At 50.4% G+C, this 24,014-nt stretch overlaps 1 protein-coding gene across 1 annotated transcript in view; it reads left to right on the forward strand.

The window, feature by feature from the left end:
• The window catches only part of Cfap46 (cilia and flagella associated protein 46), an 85,045-nt gene that overhangs the window by 22,603 nt on the left and 38,428 nt on the right, over positions 1–24,014 (forward strand). The window contains exons 12-29 of the mRNA XM_052173634.1: positions 2,136–2,364; positions 2,616–2,736; positions 5,777–5,900; positions 6,432–6,562; positions 7,216–7,340; positions 8,268–8,401; positions 9,278–9,490; positions 10,132–10,297; positions 10,439–10,588; positions 11,335–11,442; positions 12,009–12,175; positions 15,843–15,974; positions 16,478–16,640; positions 17,957–18,044; positions 20,476–20,614; positions 20,837–21,020; positions 22,916–23,087; positions 23,664–23,869. Of these exons, the coding sequence (XP_052029594.1) occupies positions 2,136–2,364; positions 2,616–2,736; positions 5,777–5,900; positions 6,432–6,562; positions 7,216–7,340; positions 8,268–8,401; positions 9,278–9,490; positions 10,132–10,297; positions 10,439–10,588; positions 11,335–11,442; positions 12,009–12,175; positions 15,843–15,974; positions 16,478–16,640; positions 17,957–18,044; positions 20,476–20,614; positions 20,837–21,020; positions 22,916–23,087; positions 23,664–23,869 (2,752 nt within the window). The remainder of the gene's footprint in view (positions 1–2,135; positions 2,365–2,615; positions 2,737–5,776; positions 5,901–6,431; positions 6,563–7,215; positions 7,341–8,267; positions 8,402–9,277; positions 9,491–10,131; positions 10,298–10,438; positions 10,589–11,334; positions 11,443–12,008; positions 12,176–15,842; positions 15,975–16,477; positions 16,641–17,956; positions 18,045–20,475; positions 20,615–20,836; positions 21,021–22,915; positions 23,088–23,663; positions 23,870–24,014) is intronic.

Here is a 24,014-nt window from a genome sequence, read left to right on the forward strand (position 1 = left end):
GTACATTATTGGGTGGTACCTAGGTGCCAGAGATGCTCCATTTACATGAAGAGGTGCTTGCTGGACATATCCGTATAGGGAGAGATGAAGCTAAACCTGTAATATGGCCACGGGGCTATGGGACTACCTCAGTGACAGTGGGGGTTGGGGTTGCAAGGCTGTGTGTGCTGCGTTACCAAAACTGCAGTCGTAAACACACACACACACACACACACACACACACAAAGAGAGAGGGGGGTCCTGACTCCTGCCAGTCTCAAGATGAGATTTTTTAGGATTTGGACATGTTTGGCCCTCACTCTTGATCCAGGCCGGTTCCCCAATTCACACAGCTCACTTGTCTCACGCTCTGCCCTCGTACTTGGCTAGAATGGTCTTCTTTTCACTCACCACAGCTTTTGGTTCAGTGTCCAGTTGTTACCACTATTTTCCTTTATGTGTGAGCAGTTTTGTGACATGTATATATATTTGAAAAAGTTTATCTGCAAACCCCGAAGCCAGCCTATCTGGGTCCTGACCTGTGCACTCTTTGTCCATCTCTGTATTAAGCATTACAGGTGGGATCCTATGAAGTCGTTGTGGTTTTTATTTATTTAACACTAGGATTCCTACTAGCTTGTAGACAAGGAAGCCACACCCAGCCTTGACCTTGTTATACAAATCAGGTTAACCTCTAACTTGCAATGATCCTCCTGCCTCTGCTTCCCAATTACTGTGATTACAGGCATGTATCATGCGTGTTGCCATTCTAAAAGAAGCATTGTTCCTGTTTCAGTGGCCAGTTCAATGTTGGCTGGTAGCCTTAAAATTACATTGGCTGGTGCAACCTCTGCTCTACCATATCTCTGGAGGTCCAAGCGCTTCCCACACCCATCCCAGAGAGAATCTTCCTGTGAAGCAGGCCCTCTTCAGGCTGAGCTTTGTGTTTCTCTGGGACAGAGGCACAAAGATCCCTGCTGCTCAGCAAGCCCATGCCCTACCTGCTGCCTGCTCGACTCAGGAAGCACTGTACCCACCTGCTTTGCCTTGGGGGTGGGGCTCATGGCCACTTCCCTCGTGAGTTTCCTTCCCGGGGACCCAGATTTCATGCTGTCCAGCATCAGTACCTAGGCGCAGGTGTCCTCTTGTCAGATAGCTTTTCAGATGCTGTGGATGACAGGTTGACTTTATCATTCTTGGAAGCAGAGGCAACTCTAGCCTTGGGCCAGCTATCTGGCTTGTTTTCGGGTTGTGGACCTCAGGTATTATACCTGCTGGCTGTGGTTGTCATTTCTGCCTCTCCCCCTCCATCCCACCCACCCCCTATGGACTTCTCCCTATGAATGACCCCTGCTGTTTGCTCCTGGCAAGGTTCCTACGGGCCCCTCCTACTCCATCCACAGTAGGTACCACGGTGCACCAGATTCCTGCTCTGTTGGGTAGCAGAGCTCCAACACCTCATACCACAGGCTTCTCTACACAGCCTCACAGTATGTTTGTTCCCCCCTTGAGGTCGTGGGAATGTTGCAATCACTTTTATTTCTCTGTCTTGGCAAAAAGAAAGTCAGTGAGCCATGGGCCACTGGAGCGTCTCCATCCAGCAGTCTGCAGGCTGTTAGCTCTACATCCTGTGACAGTGCTTGAGGTAGCCCCTCCATCACTACTGTACAGAGCTTTGGTTCAGATGCAGGGGCTTCTCCAACCTTGGCTATAATTAGCCATAATGTAGCTGAGCCTCCTGGGCAAATGTCCAGTGTATCCATCAGGCAAAGAGAATGGGCTGCAGCATTGATAACAAGTATATTCCAGGAGACAGAGATCCACTGCAGTGGCCAACAGGGCAGCTGTGACATCTGGGTGACAACGGGGAGGCTCAGCATGCCCTGTGCTCACATCATAGTCGGAAGTACTACACAAACCGGTTTCCGTCAGCTTCTTCTCAGCCTGGGCCAAAGGCTCAGTGAGCTTATCTCCAGAGGTCTGTAGCAGCCATTACAATTTTTCTCTCCCTTTATGAGGTTTCAAGACAAGATAGGAAGGAGACTGGAAAGCAGGGTTCTGGACAGCGTTCCATACCTCTTGTTGGTGACTGAACAAAAGCCCCACAGGCTCACTAGCAGCCCCCATAGCTCCCTCTCATGTGCTGTTCCCTCTAGTCTCATGATCATGATGCGCTGCCAAATCCACATGGAAATGGCATATATTGAGCAGGATGATGACCGGCTGGAGCCCGCCATTGAGCATATGCAGAAGGCCATGCGCCTGGACAGCCTAGGTCTCTACAAGGACAAGATCAAGATAACTTACCGCCGGCTGCAGTTGGGAACCATGCTGTACCAGTCTCCTGATCGTCCTGAAGACAAGGCCACTATGGCCATCGAACAGGTGCAGACTTAACCCATTGTGGGATCAACCTTCTAATGAAACGACCAAGGGGGGAATCTTGGGTCAGAGAGGGCCTAAGGGACCATTTAGCCCCAAGAATGACGCCCAGGCTCAGCTATCCAAGGTCTGTACGGCATCCAGAAAGCCTGTTGGAGCTGTGTTGCCTGAGGATGAAACCATAGATGCCTTGAGAGTCTCAGCTGCCTCAGGGGAGGGGGGCTCAGACATCATGCACATCATCCTGCCCATAGGCAAAGAAAGCCACCGCAAAAGACAGTGCCCGGAAAAAGCGTGCAATCCTGGTGAACGCAGGCCTGGCTCTTGCTCCGGACACCTTCCAGATTGTGCTGGATAGTGAGAATGAAGCCAAAGGTAAGTGCTGCCCTTGACCTTGTAGTGGCATGCCTTATTAGTCCCTGGAAGTACTAGAGAGGGATTGTTTCTACAAGTGACTATTAGTAACAGAGTACTACACCCAGGACTTAACCTCGCTGTTCTAGAGGCTGGGCATCTGTGATGGCGATGTGGTGGGCTAGTCTCTCTTGATACCATCTTCCTTGGCTTATAGATGGTCATCTTTTCCTTGTGTCCTCACTGGCTGTCCTACATGTCAACCTGAATATCCTCTCTATATAAGGATTCAACCAGACTAAACAGGAACTCCCCTCCAATGGTTTCTTCAACCTTGTCACCTCTTCAGACCCTTATCACCTATTCATCTCTTGAAAACAAGACTCTATTCTGGAGTCCTGGGGATAGAACTTGGAAATAGCAATTCAATCTGTAGTGCCATCTGAGGAATGATGACAGTGGTCCTGGGTGCTCTTTGGATAAAAACGAAGTAAATTTCACTTACCTGCCCCACTTACTTTGTTTCTAGTGTAGGAAAAGGTAGTGCTATGCTCCAGTTGTGGCTGCTGAGCCCAGCTCTCGGGGCCAAGATGGCAACTCTGGCTAGAAATAGGCAGTGCCACTGTTGCTAGAGCAGCAGGTAGGTCTTAGTTGGCTGGGGCACTCTCCTGGAACTCCCTCTAGCACAGCACGGCTCTGGTGAAAGCATCATAGGGACTGGAGCTTCAGAGATGACAAACTGAAGTTGAATTGGCCATAGCACATGTTGTGGGTCCAAGGCAAGAGACAGGCTGGAGAAGATGGAGCCATGGCCCTATGCTAGGATGACTGAAGCCTCTGAAATAGCCCTCCAGGCCTACGCGTTGTCTTATGCCACTATCTGCTTTGGCCTGTGCATTGCTCTGGGTTTATTCTGATGCTCATGAGTCTGAGCAGCCATCGGTCTGCTGACATCACATGGGTGGTCTGTCTTATTTGGTTGGTTCATTTTATTAGATGAACATAAACAACTGCCCACAAGTCTGCGTTTTCACCAGGAGACATAGTGCCAAGCTGGTACCTATAGGAGCTTCCAAGGCTTACTAAGGTAGGGGCTCTGGTGAGGGGGGTACCCCAGCAAGTGGGCACCTGTGTTATATAGGGAGACACAGAGGAGACAGGACACCACCTGAAAGGCAGTGCACACAGGCCCAAGGCCCAGCATCCTATCCTGTGTCTCCTGTGCCTGCCTCTGCACTGAGCTGCTGGCTCTCACCATGAAGCGGAGCTTTGGATAGGTTTTCATCTTAGATCCTAAAGGGATTCAAAGCCTCCACATGAAAGAGACAGGACTTCTGGGCTTGGAAATGGACAGTGGGTGCCGCCCAAGAGGACAGGATGTGGGGGCAGGTCTGAGACCTGGTGCTACCGAGCACACAAAGGCTGGCTGTATGTGTACATTTTTTTGCAGTCTATATTTACATCCATTGTCTTGCACGTCTCCCAGCAGAGGCAGTGGGAGAGAAAAGTTGTTAGGAGATGGGGGGAGTGGACCTGCTCAGCAGGAGCTCTCTGGGAGTGAGCTTGGACTTCTTGGGTAGCAGTTCAGTCCCATAGCAAACACCAAATACGACTCAGCAGCTGCAGAGCAGTCCTCTGGGCAGGGAGACACCAGGCATAACCAGCAGCCACAGTCCAGTCCTTCCAGCAAGCAGACACCAGGCAGCTGCAGTTCAATCCCGAAGAAACCACCAGGCTCACCGAACAGCCACAGGAGAGGACGCAGAAGTGGCAGGCTGCCGCAGGGGCCTCTCTGTGGGGTCATGTCTATACTTCATCACACGTCCTCTCACGTGCTCACTACAGCAAAGCATCCTGTCGTCTGCGTGCCCCAGCAAACCAGAAGTGTCCACTTCACTCTCTCAGATGACCGGCAGCTCCACACACTCCATAATAGCTCAGTGTCATTGCTGGTCCAAAAGCACTTGTGATGCACTGGTGATACACTGGTGATGCACTGGTGATCATAAATGGGTGAGGATGCATTGGTGATGATACACTGGCGATGATACACTAGTGGTGATGCACTGGTGATGATGCACTAGTGATGATGCACTAGTGATACACTAGTAATGATGCACTGGTGATACACTAGTAATGATGCACTGGTGATGCACTGATGAAGATGTACTAGTGACGATACACTGGTGATGATGCACTGGTGATGCACTGGAGAAGATGCACTAGTGATGATACACTGGTGATAATACACTGGTGATGATGCACTAGCGATGATGCACTGGTGATGATGCACTAGTGATACACTAGTAATGATACACTGGTGATGCACTGATGAAGATGTACTAGTGACAATACACTGGTGATGATGCACTGGTGATGATGCACTGGTGATGATGCACTGGTGATGATGCACTGGTGAAGATGCACTAGTGATGATACACTGGTGATTATACACTGGTGATGATGTACTGGTGATGCACTGGTGAAGATGCACTAGTGATGATACACTGGTGATGATACACTGGTGATGATGCACTGGTGATGCACTGGAGAAGATGCACTAGTGATGATACACTGGTGATAATACACTGGTGATGATGCACTAGCGATGATGCACTGGTGATGATGCACTAGTGATACACTAGTAATGATACACTGGTGATGCACTGATGAAGATGTACTAGTGACAATACACTGGTGATGATGCACTGGTGATGATGCACTGGTGATGATGCACTGGTGATGATGCACTGGTGAAGATGCACTAGTGATGATACACTGGTGATTATACACTGGTGATGATGTACTGGTGATGCACTGGTGAAGATGCACTAGTGATGATACACTGGTGATGATACACTGGTGATGATGCACTGGTGATAATGCCCTAGTGATGATGCACTGGTGATGATGCACTGGTGATGGGGCCTCTTCACATTCATAGATGAGCTCAGCTGCCCAACCCTCATTTGTAGACTCCGGGCCTATTTGCCTGGCTCAGCAGCGCTATTCTGTACCCAACCTGGGCAGACTTTTTCATTTTGGCTGTTTCTTCTTTCAGTTTCCACTGGGAAAATCAAAGGCCGCTTCACCTACCTCTGTGCAAAAGCTCGACATCACATCCTCTGTGTGGACAAGGCTGCTGGGCACCTGCGGCGTCTGGGATATGAGAATGACAAAGAGAGGTAGGTGAGCAAGGAGGGTCTGTCAGCTGAGACCTTCATCCAGGCACCAAATTTATGGCTGCCTGGGGCCCCGTGAAAGGTGATGCAGCCCCCGTGCTGAGGATGTGGCTCCCTCCTGTGGAACGGCTTATTGGGTCACGATGGCCAAGGCCACCACAGGAGTCCTCAACCCATAGACACCCACCCACACCCAATGTAGGGAAATGACTTATGTGGGAGCGTTTCTCACTGTTAAATGACCAGAAGGGCCACTGGGAGTGGGGAGTGAGCTGTACATGACCTTGGGGACAGGCCTAGCTCTGGCCTCTTGGCCTCACCCCAGGAATTATACCAGCTCCGACCCCCGAGTTCTCACCCCCTGTATCACCAGGGTGATCTCCCCATTCACACCCTCAGCCAGTTGCGCTTCCATGTCTCAAGCCACTGCTTGACACCTGGACGCTGTATGGTGGCTTTCCCCTTGAACAGCCCCTGCGGATGTTCCTAATTTCACCTGTGTTTCCTTCTCATCCCCTGGATCCTGATGAGCAGAATTGTGATTTGGGCTGAACTGGCCAAGGTCGCCTGGCAGCAAGACGTGTGGGATGTGTGTCGCACGGCAACCCGCTTTTGCCTCCTCTATGACAGTGTTAAGACAAAGAGGGTCACAAAGCTAAAACGAGGTACGCATCCTTACCACACGTCCCCTGGCATGTGGGTAGGCTGAGCTTTAGGCCTTCAATAACCTCTGGTGGCTGTGGCACCACCAGTAGGTCCCACCAGGGAATACCAAGGGACACCAAGCAACACAGAGCCAGTCGCCACCCCTTGGAAGGGCTCTGGTCATGTGTTTGGGTTTAGAAGAACCTTTTCATAGATAGCAACATCTTTGAGTACGTACTCAGTCAGGCCTCTATCTGTGAGCTTCATAGCCACAGGGTCAACCGCCAAGGCCTGGAAATGTCTGCAACAAGAAACAAGCATCTATGCAGAGCACACACAGCCTGCTTCCTGACTTTTATCCCCTTTATCAGTGACCCACACAGTGCACAATCTGTAGTCACTGTCACAGTCAACCACAGATGACTTAAAGCTCAGGGCAGGACTGTACAGATTCCACGTCTACATGGTACCATTTCATAAAAGGGGTCCCAGAAACACTGAGTGGCGGCTGTGCTTACAGCAGACTAGTAGCGGAAATGATCCAGAGGATACAGGTTTATACCAGCCCATGCTGTCCTTCTCGAAGGGCTTGTCCCACAAAGAGCTGGGCAGGAACCGCTGTGGTTTTGATTGCTCAAAAAGAGTCTCCCTTTCCCTGTTGCTGTTCCCTCAGGGAGGAAGAAAAAAGGTGCCGAGGGCTCCACGCATGAGTGGGGTCCCTCTGAGATAACCCTGAATAAGCAGATGGCCCCTGACCTGCTGAGGAAGATCGCAGAGGTGTCGTTCATCAGCGCTGAGGTGCGTCAGGAAGGCCTTGGCCATTGTAACTGCCAGTGCTGATGTGGACATTAGCACACCAGAGAGATCTGTTGTAAGGGCTCCCCTCTGCAGGCACGCGTGTGCGTGTGCATGTGCGTGTACGTGTGCGTGTGCGTGTGTGTGTGTGTGTCACATTCTAAACAAAATGACATGGTAGAGAGAGAAAATTAATTCAGTTCTTGAAGACTGCATAAAAAAAATGTCACCTGAGATGCATCGGTGGCATGTGTTGGTGCACATTTTTTGGTGGGAAATAATTTCTGAATTCTGGGTGTGAGGTCCTATTTGAGGACTGAGCTTGGTGTTAGCATAGGAAGCTTTTGAAGGAGATGGGATGCCTACCCTATGATTCCATGGACCCAGCAGAGGCTTTGGCTGGATCTTGGTTCCCATCTCTAATGGGCCTGCTCCCTTATAGACAGGGATACTGAGACCCAGTGTTGGCCCTGCCCAAAACCAACTGCACACACTGTGACCCAGCTGCATCCATAGCCCTTGAGTGTGAGCTCTCTGCCTCTGTGCCTGGACCAAGGCCAGAGGCACTGTCTTACCCTCACAATGGCTACAACACTTTCTTTGGTCTTCTCAGTGACACAGGCAGAGGCTGAAGCACATACCTGTTTATTCCATTAAAGTCTTGGGACACAACATGACCAAAGAGAACCTGCAGATGCAGGGTGATGGGCACAGGCTGTGCTTTTGAAATAAGCTCCTCTCTTGTGGAGACTCTTGAATTGGCAGGGTGTTGATGCAGGTGGGGCATGTAAATCCACCATGTACTCCTTCTAACTTGTGTTTGACTTTCTCAAAAGCAGAGTTTCAGGAAGGAGGCTTTGCTGTGTGTCCCCGCCCCCAGGGCTGGGGTCTGCCTAGCTGTGACTTCTCTGACCGTGTTCTTCCTCGCAGGCCACTGTCCACTTCCTGCGCTTGGAAGGTGTACAGCTGAACAACCAGGCCATTCCTCCTGAGGACTTGAGCCAACACCCAGCAGGCTACGTGCCTGAACCACCAGAGAGCAATACAGAGTGGATCACATACAGGTGGGTGGGTGGGTCCTCAACCTATGGGCCATGACCCCTTTTGGGGGGGTTCACATATCAGATATTTATTTTATGATTCATAACAGTAGCAAAATTAGCTATAAAGTAACAATGATGAGGAACTGTATTACATATAGCCTCAGCATTAGGAAGGCTGAGAACCATTGCTCTACACTAACTGTTTGAGAATCTACCTTATTTGCCCAGGCTCAGTTGGAGATGAAGCAAGATATGCATATTCTAGCCCAGGACATTTGAATGCAGCCAGAGCTAAGAGGGACTTGGACAAATCGAACCATTGTAAAAACAAAGAGAAGGCTAGAGACTTTAGCAACTCACTAAAATGCCCGCTTAGCCCCCAGTGGGAAGAAGTTGCCCAGCATCCCTTCCACTGTGCGCCCTGTGGTGAGCAGCTTCATTGCCCACTCTAGGTACCGCCACCCAGCAAGCGATGTGTGCCCAAGGCGCTCACAACTACAGAATGTCTAGGAGCCAGGAGATGAAGGCAGATACAGGCATGGCAGGAGGCAGGCCAGGCGAGCGCTCAGCTCGGTGCTTCTCCTCACACACAGCATGAGAGGAGCGGTGAGAGGGAGCTGCCAGTATCTGGATAGGACAGAAAGACAGGGTATGGCAGTGGCTCACCAAGCCCAGGTGTGACAAGGGGCATTTGGGGACAGCTGCATGAGCAGAGCAGCACCAAGACAGTCCCTTTAGAGCCTGAATCCCTGGCTTGTACAGGGTTACTTGATCAGACTGGGAGACCTTGAAAACTGGCGTGGGGATGGCCGGGAGAGCCCACATTCAGCAGTGGTATGGGATAGGGAAAGCAGAGTCTGGGCATTGAGCTGACCACTGCACGGCGTGTTGTTTCAGAACCTGGATAGAAAGCTTGTCACAGTACGCCATGAACAACTGGCTGCGTGCTGCAGAGATTGGGCAGGAGCTAGGGGAATCCTGGATTGTGCAGAACGCCGTGGTCTATGTTTTGAACCACAACCGGCATCTCATCTTGGCTGGGAGGCAGAAAGAGCTGGTGGACGCCCTATTCCACTTCCTAAACATCATGAAGATCACTGGATACACAGGGTGGGTGTGGGCACTCACAAGTGTTTATGTTCGAGAGTCACAGCTGTGAGGTCAGGTGTGACCATTGTGAGAGCAAGGAGACACAAGTTGGCATGGGTCAGGCCTGTATGTGGAGGACACACTCAGCCTGTACTGCGACGACATGACCCCTGTGGCCCAGGGAACTCACACCTGCCTTGCTGCCCTTAGCTGGCACTGCTCCAAGCCATTGCAAAGAGGCCAGCATAAGCCCAGGCATTCTGTGAAGTAGCTTCGGGGTCTTCAGACCTTGGGCTGGGGGGTGGGGAGGGGTGGGGGAGGGAGAGTCACATGACTACATGTTTGGTTTTTTGTTTTTTGTTTTTTGTTTTTTGTTTTTTTTTTAATCTCGATGAATGAGAAGTTAGAAATCTGAAAGCATTTGTGTTGGGGTGGGTTTGAGGCTAGCCTGGTCTCCAAAGTGAGTTCCAGGCCAGCCAGGGCAACATAGCATAGCAGCGAGAACCTGCCAAGAAGGAAAGAAAGGGAGGGGGAGAGAAAGGGACTGGGGCATGGAGGGAGGGAATGGAAGCAAGCTGGTACTTAGCAGCACTCAGTTGTGGTGTGGGTTGGGGTGCTGTGAGGTTTGCCCTGGCTGTCACGGCTCTCACATCACCGTCCAGGGACTCGGTCTTGCTGGTCATGCTCTGTAACGCCCTTGCTCGAGGCCTGATCATGAGCTGGATTCCCACCCAGACACCTGAAAAGTTAAAAAAGAATGTGCGCCCTGCCTTGGTTCACGGTCCATTGGAATCTTCTGCTTTATCGGAGATCAGAGCAGCTGTGGAGGTAACTACACCCTTTAGCCCAGGGGTGCGGCCATAGGAGAACTTGATGCCTGGGTGCAAGGAGCCAGGGGGCAAGCCAGAGGAAGGGAGGCCCAAGGGCTCCTCGTAGATTTGCCTGGTGGTGAGGATGCACTTGTTTTAGGTCTGTGAATTCGCACTGAACCTCACCAATGGGAACGTGCCAGACGACATCGTCCCCACCAACGTAAGGCAGCACCTCATCTCCACCTGGGTGAAGGCCAAGCAGCTGCTGCAGCAGCAGATTGGGCAGCGGCTGGGCACCGATGAACAGGCAGGTGCCGAGGGCATTAGGAGCTCCCTGCAGACTTCCTTTCCCAGCGTTCTCATTATGGTCTTAGATGCAGCCGTGGTTGCCGAAGGGACTGTTTGCACCTAGTGAGGTGTGAGGTTGTTCTCTACCATCACCAAAATTGCAGCTCTTGCGAGTTAAGGCAACAAGTCTCCACCAGATCTGAGCTCTGGGCCTCTGGGGGTGCTGCCCACTCTCACTGCCACTCACTGACAGAGTCATCTCCTCAGCACCCCACCTTCCCCTCCCCCAAACACACAGCACTGTGGGAGCAAGGTCTGGGAAGAAGGGAACAGTATGAACTCAGCTATCCCCACCGTGTCCCTGACTCTACAGCAAGTAAATCACTATGAGGAACGGTGGGGGATGGGGCGAGAGTGGGAGGAGGGCTCAGAAGGGACATTAATGCTGGGGCTAGGCAGAAGCGGTTGATGAGACATCTCATACCAGCAACCAGGACTCAGCAACTTTCTCCCTCTAGAAAGCTCTCCTTAGTAGCCAGACAACCCTGCCTTCAAGGCCCAGGAGTGTGCAGACTTCAGACCTTGCTGCTTTAGAGAATAATGTAGAGGTTAACTTTACCAAAATAGCCTAGGCCATCAACATTCCAAATACCATGGTCTGCTGTTCCTTGAGACCAATGGTGCACAGGGTTATCTCAAAAGTGGTTCAGGTCCCCACTGCTTTCCTCCGCTGTTCCCTGGACACTCAAGCCATCTATCTTCCAGAGTACCAATGAAGACATCAGCTCCGTGACCAGAGTCCTAGTTGCCCTCGAGATGTACTCATGCAATGGGTTGGGCCTCATGGACTTCACTGTGCCCCCGCTAGTTCAGGTGGGTGTCCCCAGGTATCCCAAGAAGTCACTCAACAACCCCATCCAGGACAGATGAGGCTTGGGATCCTGCCTGAGGCAGTCAGAACTCAAACCCACCTCCACATCTGCACTACAGTTCCTGCTGGATCCAGGCAGCTGCCTTCTCTCAAAGCACACATGTCTGGCCTTTGTACGGAGCCATCCTTTATGCTAGTGTGAGGAGGATGCTTCTCTGAGTGGCCTGTCTGTGGTCCTCTTCATCCCAAGACCTCAGCACAGACAGAGGCATATATGAGAGTCCAGGCATACCTTGTCCTTGGTCTAGAGGTGGTTGTGTGATGGGAAAGCAGTGAAGACGAAGCAGCTGAGATCAGTAGCAAATTTTACATTGCAGCTAGGCCTCTGTGTAGAACTGCATATGCTCAGTAATCCATGTCTGCGTGCATGCTAAGTCATGTGCAGATAACACAGGATTGATGTATCTCACTGGGCTGGCAGTGTAGGTCATTGCTGAGGGCCACAGACCACTAGGCAGTCATTGTCACTAATGTACTGTCCTTGTCCCCTGCTTCACACGCTGGTAAGGTGGTGAAAATGGCCTCCGAGTGCACCTGGTCAGACCATCTGGTGGAGCTGCAGACCCTGACACGCCTCACCCATTTCGCCTATATGGCTCACGACCATGAGGTCACCATGGCGTGCTCTCAGAATGCCACACAGATGGGCCTCAAGCACCTGAGGTCCTTTGAACCGTAAGTGACTTCTGCGACCATGTCCTAGAGGCATACAGTAACATTCCCCCAAAGAAACAGAGTGAAGAGTGTGTCCCTGTGCCAGAGCAGGCGCCAGAGGCTCAGCCCTGCGGACCAAGCTGGCAGGAACCTGGTGGCCCTGCATCTGCTTCTGGCTTGTTCTCTAGAACAACACAGTGAACAGGGCCCATGATGCTCTGGGTCATTGAGGACTCAGAGCCACAGAGGCCTCAGTTGGGAGTTCTGTGCAACAGCTCTCTGTATGACTGCTAGCTAAGAGTGGATGGTTCTTTTAGTTCTGATAAAATACCACAGCAGGGAGGCCTAAGAAACCAGGATTTCTTGTTCATGGTGTAGAAGCTGGTGTTCGAGTTCGTTTGGTGTCTAGTGAATGTCTATGCCTAGTTCAAAGATCGCCACCTCACATGATGGAGAGAAGAGTCAAGAAGCCCCTTTACATTCCCTTATGGGGCAGAGTTCCATCCTGAGGCTCTGACACTGCACGGCACTGCCTCATTTCCCAGCATCCCTTCGACTAATTACCATCACCTGGGCGATTAGATTTCAGTGTATGACTTTAGGGGACATATGTGGTTCTCAGTTCCACCATGTTCCAACCCTGGTGCAGACAGTTCCATCCAAGTGATTTTCTAAGTTACAAGATGTATTACACTGAAGTACAATGTCACTGGAGGACATGGACAGGCCATCCCCTCGCTTGTTGGACTGGAGACAGTGTCTCTGTCAGGTCTCCCATGGCAACTGCTGGAAATTCCAATTCACCGGTGGTTTTAGTTGCTTTTCTCGTTGCTATGGACTGATTAGAAGCAACTCAGGACTGAAAGGTTAACTTTGGCTCATGATTTGAGACTGCAGTCCACTGCAGAGAGAAGGCATCGAGGCATGCTGTAAGAAGGTAGCTGGTGTGTGGCCGGGATCACTCGCCACACATTCTGTTCATCAGAACAGGATACGGGGAGGGGAGAGGAAGTATGACCAGGCTACAAAACCTCATGGTCTGTCCTCAATGACTGGATTTCACTAGCAAGGTGACACCTCTTAAAGGTCCTACAACCTCCCAAAACAGTGCCACCAGCTAGGAACCAGTGTTCAAACACATGAGCCTGGGGAGGCAGGGTGGACATTTCCTAGTCAGCCTACTCCACCAGTAAAGCACCAGAACTCTTCCATCTTCCCTCATAGTTTCAACAATGAGTTTCTACCTGTTGATCAGTGATCAGAGGATTTAGTCTTTTCCTTTTTCCTGACTATGGGGCTATTGTAAAAAGCAGTTTTGGGACAAATGGCCACACAGTCAAGACTGTCTTCCCTGGGGCTTTTTTTTTTCTCCTTTCCTGAGTCCAATTATCCTGAAAGACAAAGTCACGACCCAGGACTATAAAGGTGCTTCCTTTCTCTCTTTGCCCAGTGGCCAATTTGGTCAGTGGTCCCCAAATCCACCCAGCCTTGCCCATGTCCACAGTCTGGGGCTTCGTCTACCAGCCTTGCTTTCTGAGCCTTTTGATGTGCTCCTGTTGTGGTGGTAATACCAGCCTGTGTTGGCAGGATTTAGGGGGCATGTGACATCTGCCTCCTGATTTGTCGGACCTCTATGAGGACAAGGACAAGCCTGTGTCTTGCATGCAGTGGCAGCTCCAAGGCTGTGTTCAGACAATGTCTGAGAGTCAGCAGAAGCCCAGAACCTGCAATGTGGACGTGACATTTGTACTGAGGAGTACCTGATCATGTGTGGTCCATGGCCCTTTAGAACTGGTTAGTAGGAGGAATTGGAAGAATTTGCAAATGTAGGACTGACTGAAAATTCCTAGAAATACTGTATGCAAAACATAATGGACCATTCTGGCAGAGTGCAGGACACTAGAATGCTGAGGACAGCCAGCTAGGGGACTAGGCTACACTCCTCTTATATTCCAGCAGGGACTCTGGCTCAACTGTGAGCCAAAAGTCCCGTCCTCTTTCAGTTGTTCTTATCAGTCACAAATACGACACCTTTGGGTACCCTGGCCTCAGAGGGCACAACCTTTATCACTGAGCCATCTCACCCACACAGATCTCGCTCTTACTTTGATTTTTATAGTGAGTTGGAAGAGGGAGGGCAGAGTGGCTGACGTCCACTTACCATAGCTCTGCAGGGAAGATGGACAAGGGAAGGTGCATGCTGTGACTGCAGACTTAGAAGTCGCCCCGTAGGGTCAGACCAGAGCTGGGGGAAGTGGCTATGTTCAACCCTGTGCAGGATCCACTTCTATCACTCAAAATATCCTTAGGAGAAAAAGAATTGAGTATCCCTGCAGAAAGGGTTGTTGTACACTGTTTGTGCTACTGCAAACAGCCACTGCCTGCTTGGGCACAGGAGGAGAGCTGGACATAGCACCAGGCCAGGCTAGCACACCCTTCCATCAGTGATACTAAATCAAATCTAATTTATAAGGAAATGCCTGTAATAAAGCAAAAATGCCCGGTGCGTACTGACAGCAACCTGTTAAAGAAACCTGGAGGGGGCAGTGCTGAGCTCCTCACTAAGGCTTCTGAAAGTCTTTTATAGACCGCTGTTGCCCCCTGCTGCTGACTGCTGTTGTTGCACCCTGCTGGCTGCAGTGCACCTCTTTTTTTAAGTTGTATTGCCCTGCATAACAAAAATCAAAATTTCCAGTTGTTACTCCCCAGGCTAGGTTTACACCAACCTACCACACAGCCTCAGTTTATCTTCGGACCACAAATTCCCACGGTGCAGCAGGTCCTTGCAGGCTAGATCTTTGAAGGTCAGATGCACCTTCCTCTACTGACATATGGGGTTGTTTGCTCCAGCAATCAGGTGCCTGCAAGGACCCAAATGAAATGCCCTCAGAACAAGTTTATCACTCACAGAATAAAATCTGTGTGGCTGAGCTAAGCAGCCAGGACACGCCCTCCACCTCCCGCCCCCATGCTGCATATGTACCTAGACCACTTCTCCACTGGATTTGGGAAACAGGACTGTCTGAGGAGTTGTGTCGCTGCTCTGAGATAGCACAGACCTGTGTACCTCTCTAAGTATAGAGTTCAAACCACCTGGGACAAGACTTTCCTTTGAACCCAGGAAACAGAGCCTGCCTGAGCCTAACAGGTGGTTCTGTTGGCCCACTGATGCATGGAAAGCCACCAGAAACTAGCAGCTAAAAGCCAGTTAAGTAGTCTGTCTCATGGCTTCATGGGTTCACTGGACTCTGCCAGTTAGTTCTGATTTGGGGCTCTCTCATAAGGGTAATTGAGAACCCATCAGCTGGGCACCTACAGAGCTGATTCCCACATTCCCAGAAGTCCTCTGTGCATGGGCATCTCCAGGAACCGCCATGAACCTTGCTGTGTAGTATCTCTGTGAATGGAAGACCATCTCCTCAGTGAGTGTCCCAAACACCCAGGCCAGATGTAGGCATCTCAGTTTTCTGGTAAGGGTGGTTTCAGAAGGCCAGAAGAAGAATCACTTGCCCTGCATCGCCAATCAGTTGAGCAAGTCCCTAAAGCACAGAGGGAGGTAGAAACGCATCTCTATCTTTGGATGCCTCTGCAGGGCAATGGGTGAAAGGACAGTGCTTGCCTTGAGTGGAGCTCAGCGTGCATCCCTTCCCACCTCTCCCCTAAACTGCTCTGTGTCCTCCCTCTCCAGGACCAATGCCAAGCTTGCCGCAGAAATGCTGTGTATGGTGTCCTGCATCCAGGGCCGTAGCATCATGGAAAACCTGAAAGGCAGGAAGCAGTTACGGCTAGCGGCAGCCAAGGCCTTTGTAGAAAGTGCCAGGTATGCGACTGGGGGATGGCTGGCTTGGCTGAGTATAGGCGGAAGCCAAGCCGGTGTAGTGCCACCATGGTGCTATGGGACATTGCTGAACCCCAAGGAAGGAATCATGTAGTACCAGCAAGCCTCTGCCTGCATCCTGTCATGCAGCTGAGCTCACAGACACCAGGGCACCCATGGGAAGCCCATGTGGAGCTGTGAGTTGAATGGGTGCTGAGGATGTCTGGAGGATCCCAAAGCATCCAGGGGCTTAAGAAGCAGGGGCAGGCAGACACAGCAAGGGCCCTGTGACGTGGTCAGCACCTGAGGAGCTAGGGAGGTGGTACACAGGGCTTGCACTGCCACGGTGCCTGCTGTATAGTGACAAAGCTGGACCACACTGATTCTGGTCCTCCCCTACAAGGCACAAAAAGTCCTGGGAAAGGATGTACCAGGGGACAGGAGTGGGTGTGGCTGAGCAGCCCAAGCAGCCTATTGGGTTTTTCAGATGAGGCGTGTCATTTCAGGTTTGGGGGTCTGGCGAACAGCAGCTCCCTGGTGATGATGGCCGCCCGGCACTACTGGAACACTTGGCTCCCACTTCTGTCCTCACCAGCCAACAGGAAGAAGGCCAAGGCATCCCTCCAGAGAATCATCAGCATCATCAACAAGACAGAGAACAGGAAGCAGGTGCGACAGGGACACAAGCTAGGTTGCTAGGAGGCCTTGACCCTCAGGCCTGGCCAGACTCCCAAGAAAAGACAGCCTCACAGCATGGCTCCCACAGAATATGGCTGCCTTGCGGCATGGCTTGATTGGAATACAACTCTTACTGAGCACAGCCCCCGTGGGGCATGGCTCCCTTAGGAGATGACCCTCCACAAGACATGGCCCACCTTGGGTACCCTCCTGTACCAGATACCTCTTACACAACTTCTCCTACTGGATAACACTACATTCTCCACATCCCAGAGAGGCATGAGGTTCCTGGACAACTGCAGTGGTAGCCCCTGACCTCCCCTCCCCCAGTCCAGAATTCCTCTCCCATTTCCTCTTCGTTTTAAGCAACTTTGAGCCAGCAGTTTGCCCTATTCACAGTTTTGTATATTTCTTTCTCTCTGCTGTTTCAAAATGTATGTTATTGATTTGAGGTTGATTATTTTATTGGCAGGGTATTCTCAGCTGTTAGCCTCTGAGCATTGCTTTCACTGTATCCCATAAAGTTTTGTCCTATCTTTTTAATTCCATTGATTTAACATGTTTCACATAATTAGAAACAACTAGCTTATGTTAGAAGAATGGTCTGTGTGCTGTATATGTGTGTATAATGTGGGACATGTAGTATCTGTGATATATATGATATGTGTATGCTGTGCTGTGATATGCAGATGGTATATGTTGTATGGTTTGTGGTATATATTGTATGGAGTGTGGGTGGTATGGTGTTTGGTATATACATGTGGTGTGGTATGTGTTGGGTGGATGGTCTATACCTGATATGGTATAGTAATGTACTATGTTGGTTACAATTTCTTATGTGTGGTACAATATATGTGTGATATAATCTGTGTATGGTTGTGTATTATGCTATGGTATGGATGGAAATTGTATGTGGTATGATGTTTCGTGCACAATGTAGTGTGTTGTATGTGGTGTGAGAGTGTGTGGTACAGCGTGCTGTGATAAGGCATTGTTTATGTGTGGCACAGGAGTATCTGGCTGTATAGTGTGTGTATAGTGTGGTCTGTGTAGTATGGTGTGTTATGGTAAACAGTGTAGTGTGCACAGATGGTATTGTACACATGTGGCATGTCTGGGGCGTGTGCTTAATGAACTTTTGTGACTTGATAGTTCTAAAATTTTGCGGCAATTTCTGTTTTTCCTTTTCTCTTGGGTTATCTGTTTTATTCTGTTTTCTTTTTGGTTTTGACTGACACTAATGGAGACCAAGATGGAGGAACACATAAGTCCCCTCCAACAGGTGATGTTTGTTTGTTTCACTTAAGGACACAGATAAAACACTGCCTCTGCACCAGTGGCCGACAGCTGACTTCCAGACTGGAGGGACAGCACCTGAAATGCAGTTCCTCCCAGGTTGGTAGCTGCAGGGAAGTGGGAAAGCAGAGCTCTGTGAGATTGAGCATCCCGTGTTTCATCTCCTGTGTCCTCACACGAGCCACCTTAATTGGGACTGTGCCAGCAAGCATGTCTGCTTCTTTCTCACGATGTTTTTCCTTAAGCTCCTCTGAAAACCTATTCTGTACAGAGAATGCCCAGTCCAGGTCCTCCATCCTATCAAAGGCTCTCTCCCAAGACCCCGGCTATGCTGAGAGATTTGTCTTGTCTTCCCCTTAATCATGCTTCTACCATTGAAAAAAAAATGTAGGAAGACACCACTCTGACCTCAGAACAAGAGATTTTATTTTCTTCTCATGAAGAATACATTTTCTTCTCATGATAAGATTCCCTGTCAATCAAGAGCCCTGTGTGTATTTGGCACTACAGAATAGATTAGCAGCCCTGCCTTGAGCACATTAGTCTATTCGTAGGTAAAACTGATTTATAATTAAGAACAAATTCATGGCCATGTGTAAGTAAAAAGTGTATTGAACCCCCAGAGTTTTGGATATTGACAGACATTGAAAGAAAAAAATACAGTCTGAGAGGCAGGCCTCGCTCAGACTCCAAGTGACGTGGTGGTCAGTTGAATCAGCATGTTAAATATGGAGCCAGACAGAAGCTGGAAGTCAAACTGCACTCACCCCTGGAAACCATTATTGGATAGGTCAAGAAGTCCATAGCTTCAAAAATTCCCACTTTTGGTGCTTTGGAGCGGTAACTCGGCTGTCAAGAACACTTGATGTCTTCCAAAGAATACAGGTTTGATTTCCAGCACCCACACAGTTGTTGACAGCCATCTTTAATTCCATTTCCAGGAGTATCTGATACCCTCTTTTGGCCTCATAGGCATGGTCACACATGTAGTACACAGACATAAAAAAAAAACTAAACAAAACAAACAAACAAGCAAACAAACAAAAGCCTCATACACATAAAATAATAATAATGATAAAAAACAAACCCTCCCACTCTGGCCAAATGTGGTATCACACACCTTTAATCCCAGCACTTAGGGAGTAGAAACAAACAGGTTGCTGTGAGTCAGAGGCCAGCCTGGCTACATGGCTCCAGGTCAGCCAGAGCTACACAGTGAAACTTTCAAACACACAAACAACAACAACAACAAAACCACCTCCCATTCCAGACAAAAAGCATCAGAAGGTAAAACCAGGCAAGCAGAAATTCTGTAAAAGGAGGCACACTTTCAAACAGGCCAAAAAAAAAAAATCCCACTGATGACAAAGGCAGAGATTGAAGGAATAGCAATGTGGGAAATCCTCACATCCAATGTGGGGTGGGGAAGCCAGAGCTAGTCAGATGAGGACGGCCCTCTGGCTCAGGGCTCCACTCTCCCAAGCCTTACTCCTCCTCCCCAGTGTGCACCCCCAGGCCTGGACCTGAGCCTCTGTATGTAAGGACAGTACTGAAAAGAAGTCCTCTGTCCCTGCTGCTGGACGGCAGCGAAGTCTGACAAGCAGGACCTCTGCCCCAAGTCTCTTACCCACTGATTGGTGAAACGCCAGAATGGACCTGGTATATCTCAGTGCATCAAAGGAGGAACCAAGAAAAAAAAGTGGAGGCTAGGCTACACAGAATTATGTGTAAGCATGTACAGAGCACACCCCCATTCCAGTGAGCTGACAGGTTCAGATGATAAACTCAAATACTAAAGGAACTATGAGGTCCCCAAATACCCAAGGTTAGCCTGTCTTGGAGTAGAAGAAAACTGGCAAAGCCTCCAACCTGTGGCAAGAGCTATGAGCATGTTCAGTCTTTGACCCAGGATCCCCTATGCTAGGTCAGTCAGCATGAGAACAACCGTATAAAGAAAATCAGAACCCCTGCTGACCAGGGCCAGCAAGACACCTCCGTGCTCAGTGCCAGGGTTGGCCCTGGAGATAGGTGACAAGTTTGGTGACGAGGTCTGCAGCCTTCCCTGAATGTTACTGGGATGAGCAGAGAGAAGAACGGATTTCTATTTCCTCGTGGTCACGTTGTTTATTTTTAAATTAAAAGAAGTAGCAGGCTTTCTAAGAAGAGAAGGCTCATGGGAGATTGGGGACTCCAATCTAGCCTCCTGACCCTCAGACCACGTACGTGCTAAGCAACCAAGAGTCTCCACGAGAGTTGGAGGTCCTCAAAGACCTAGAGTGTCAGCAACCAGAAGGGGCACTTGGAGCTGGCTTCCTCAGACAGAGGAGTGCCTATGCCATGGTGGGCTGTGGGCAGGGCCCACACTGGTCTACCACCAGCCCTACATGGCAACTTCTGATGCCTATGTATGAATGCAAGACTATGACATGGTTGTGAGGAAGTAAGGGGTGTAGAGTCAGGGGTACCAAGTCAGTTGGGAAAAAGCAGGCTGCCCGGCCCCCCTGAGACCCCCATCTCATCTTTCCCCCAGGGGCTGAGGACGACCTCACACTCCGCGCTGCACTTTATACTCTGCTCTTCAACAGCCACGCTGACCGGAATGACTGGGAGATGGGCCTTAAGGTGCTGGACGAGGCTGTGCAAGTGCTGCCAAGGACAGCCCACCGCCTGTGAGTGCCCTCGCCCTGAGCACCCCGGGGTGCTCCCCGCACTGCCTCAGCTGGGCTTCCACTGAAGGACTTCACCCCCGCAATAAGAACCAAATATATAGTGCGAAACCCTAGCCAGGTCCGTCTCTGGTCCCATCCCTGCCGACAGGAACGGTCTATGTGGCATGTGCATGCTTGGTGTTTTAGCATCCCAGCGTTGACCCATCCTTCCCCGTTCTTCAGCTTGATTTTCAAGCATATGGTCATTGTGAAGGCCAAACTTGGGCAGAATTTCACCATGGAAATTCAGAAGTTCAAGGATGAGAAGGAAGGCTATCTGGCGAGCATGTGGTACCGCCTGGCCCAGAACTCAAGAACCGTCTGTGGAGAGTTGACCTGCTATCAAAATGCTATCCAGGCACTGCAGGTCTGTGTGGTGTCCATGCTGGTGATGGCGGGTGGATTTGTGTCTTAGTCACAGAGATAATCATATGAAAGGCCTAAGAATAGGGGTCTTAGTGGGTCAGCTCAGAGAATGTCACTGTGTTGAGGCTGGAGACTCCCTTCTACTGATTTACCCTTTAATCACCATTGGAGTGTGGGGAGATCGGTCAAGTTAAATATCTGGGCTCTCTGGAGCCTGTGCAACAGGCTGGAACAGGTAGGTCTTGTTGTCCCCACTTCCCAAAGGCCAAAACAGACATTCCATTCCGTGCACTTGGCTGGGAGATGCTCTGGTTTCTGACTTGATGACAGTGGCTGTTGTGATTGAAGCCCACAGGGGGCTCCTTGAAGTCCAGAGTGTGGGACCAGTAGTGTCCTGGACCTCTGAATTGAAAGGTCTGAACTGTGAGGAGACACCTTGGAAGGCTGGTGTGTTTCACAAGCCCTAAGCACATCCCTGCCGGTGAGGTCTTAGATACTGCAAGGACCAGGGCAGCTCTGGGCAAAGGTGCAAGGCTCATTCAGGGCACAGGCTGTGGCTTCAGAGAGCGGACACTAGTGTATGTGATTAAATGGAGGCCCTGGATTTTGCTCTTGTAAGCCAACTAACTGGGCATTCTCAGTTTTCCTGCTGGGTTCTAGGGTCAGGCAGTAAGTCACTTCCTGCCTTGCAGGGTCCCCTTTTTCATAATGGAGGCTTGGAGTGGTGTCAGGAAATAGAGGGGCCAGTGGGACAGGTAGGATGTGAAGGGTGCAGAGGACCTGTGGGACCTTACTAATCTCTTGTTTTCCTGCTTTCACTGAGAGAGCTGGAAGGGCGGCGCCCTGAGAAGGGGAGGCTACCAGGTTGTGCCAGAGGAAGGGCAGAGAACTCGACACGTTCAGCGGCTGCACTCGGAAAGCGCGCTGCTCTTCAGTGACCTCCAGTCACATCCTTGAATTTTGTTTTTATTTCCTTATTATTTAAAACTACTTAGGTTTGTGATATTACCTGATGTGTAGATTTGTATATGTGTGTTCATGTGTGCAGATATGAGCTTGCACATGCCATGGCATGCCTGTGGAGGTCCGAGGACAACCTCATGTGTCAGTCCTCATCTTGCACATTGTATGAAGCAGTCCACTGTGTATACCAGGGTTGCTGACACCCAAGCTTCTGGGCATTCTCCCATCTTAGCCTCCCATCTTGCTATAGGCGTGCTTGCATTATGGAGGTGAAAGGGCCATGACTCTAGGTCCTGAAAAGTATGGGGGCGACCCCTTGAGGCTATGCCAAGGAAGAGGCCTGGGAAGGGAGTGAGCAGTAGCAGGTCAGCATACTAAAGCTCTGGTCTGCCTGCCGGGGCCTCTCATCTTTGAGGCTGACCTGCATTTTCCAGTGGTCATGGGACATGTGTATACTGTGCCACATCTTTGGCTATAGTTTCCTTGACACCCCTTCCCCCACAGGCACACAATGAGCCATAGAAGCCATTGATAGTTTAGACACAAGCTGCGCATGCATGGAGAGGGAGTTATGGGGCCCTTAATGGGGCTTAACCACAGAACCATCCATCCAAGGCTGCCGATTGGCCACACAGCCTTGCAGGGAGCCCTGCTCAGCTTCCCTTTACATCCTGGAGACTTGGAGGAGTATTAGGAAATGCAGGAGCCAGTGGGACAGGTAGGATGCACTTGCAAAGGGTGCAGAGGACCTGAGGGACTTTACCAAACTCCTGTTTTCCTGCCATACTTCTGTTTAAAGCTGGAGCCCTCAGGGAGTCTTGCTGGACACATACACCGTCAAGACTTGCTGTTATAGGCCATCTCAGGCTAATTCATGGCATGGTTACCTGATTAGTGTCATACTTCACAATGCTTTTCTATTTTGTCCCAAAGAAGCCAGAGAACAACTGGCAGAAGGTAGACTACATCGTGGAGTTCAGTGAGTGGATGTATTATAAGCAGTTCCCTCTGGAGGACGTGTTTGACCACCTGGATTGGGCCATTGGGATTCTGCTCTCGATGAAACCCACTGAAGACTCCCTTGAGCAAGAGCCCAAGAAGGAAGGTGAGGGTGAGCATGATAGCTTCCCCTGACCTACTATACCATAGACCCCACATGGCCCTACATAGTAGGACTGTTGCTGGGCCACCAGTGTCCTCTGATGCAGACATAGGTTTAAAGTACCTAAAGCGCTTAGGAGTGGGGGTTGGGGAAGGGACAGAGTGGACAACGCCAGCACTTGTGTGCCTTTAACCCATGTAGATGTACATAGTACATTAAACTAGCTAGGAAGAGCAGGTCAGCCTGTGGCCTACCATCCTGATTGGTGTGAAGGCTTCGGGACACCAGCTTGGTACTGAACGGATACTAAGTCCAAGGCTGTCAGCCACTTGCTTCCCAGAAAATGGGCCTCCTTCACGCCCAGACTCAGAGAGAGAAGCTAGGGACACAGGAAAGGCTGTGTGGAAGGTTGCTCTGTTGCACAAACTCCAGCCCAGGTCAGGCAGCAGCACATCACTAGGTGCCTTGTGATGGACAGGTGGCTGGGTCAATGTTGTGGGTCAGGAGAAGATCTATCCCTGGGCCTGCAGGAGCCTAACTTGGTTCATGGTCCAAGCTCACACCCACCATGCTGTGCAGGGCAGGCCTCCCCTGCCCAGTCTCCCACAGGGAGTTCAGTGCCTTCAAATCTGGAGACAGTCTCCTGGGACCATTTTCGAAGTGTGAGGCAGTTGGAGGCTCTGGCCCGTGTGCACATCCTGAGGGCCTTGATGTCATCCCCAAGCTCCTCTTCCTACGAAGATGACTGCTTGATGGCCTACGGCTTCTTCAAGCACATCTTGCAGGTAAGGAAAGGCTGGAGATGTGGAGCTAAACTGTGAAGATCTCTACCAGTCCCGGCAGCCAACCCCTGGGAGCAGGCTCCAAAGGGCTTGTTGCTGCTGCCTCCTTTGGGAAATTGTATTAGCATTTTCTTTTCAAAGAAGTCAG

Source organism: Apodemus sylvaticus, chromosome 1, assembly GCF_947179515.1.
Source record: "Apodemus sylvaticus chromosome 1, mApoSyl1.1, whole genome shotgun sequence".
Classification (NCBI taxonomy): Eukaryota; Metazoa; Chordata; class Mammalia; order Rodentia; family Muridae; genus Apodemus; species Apodemus sylvaticus.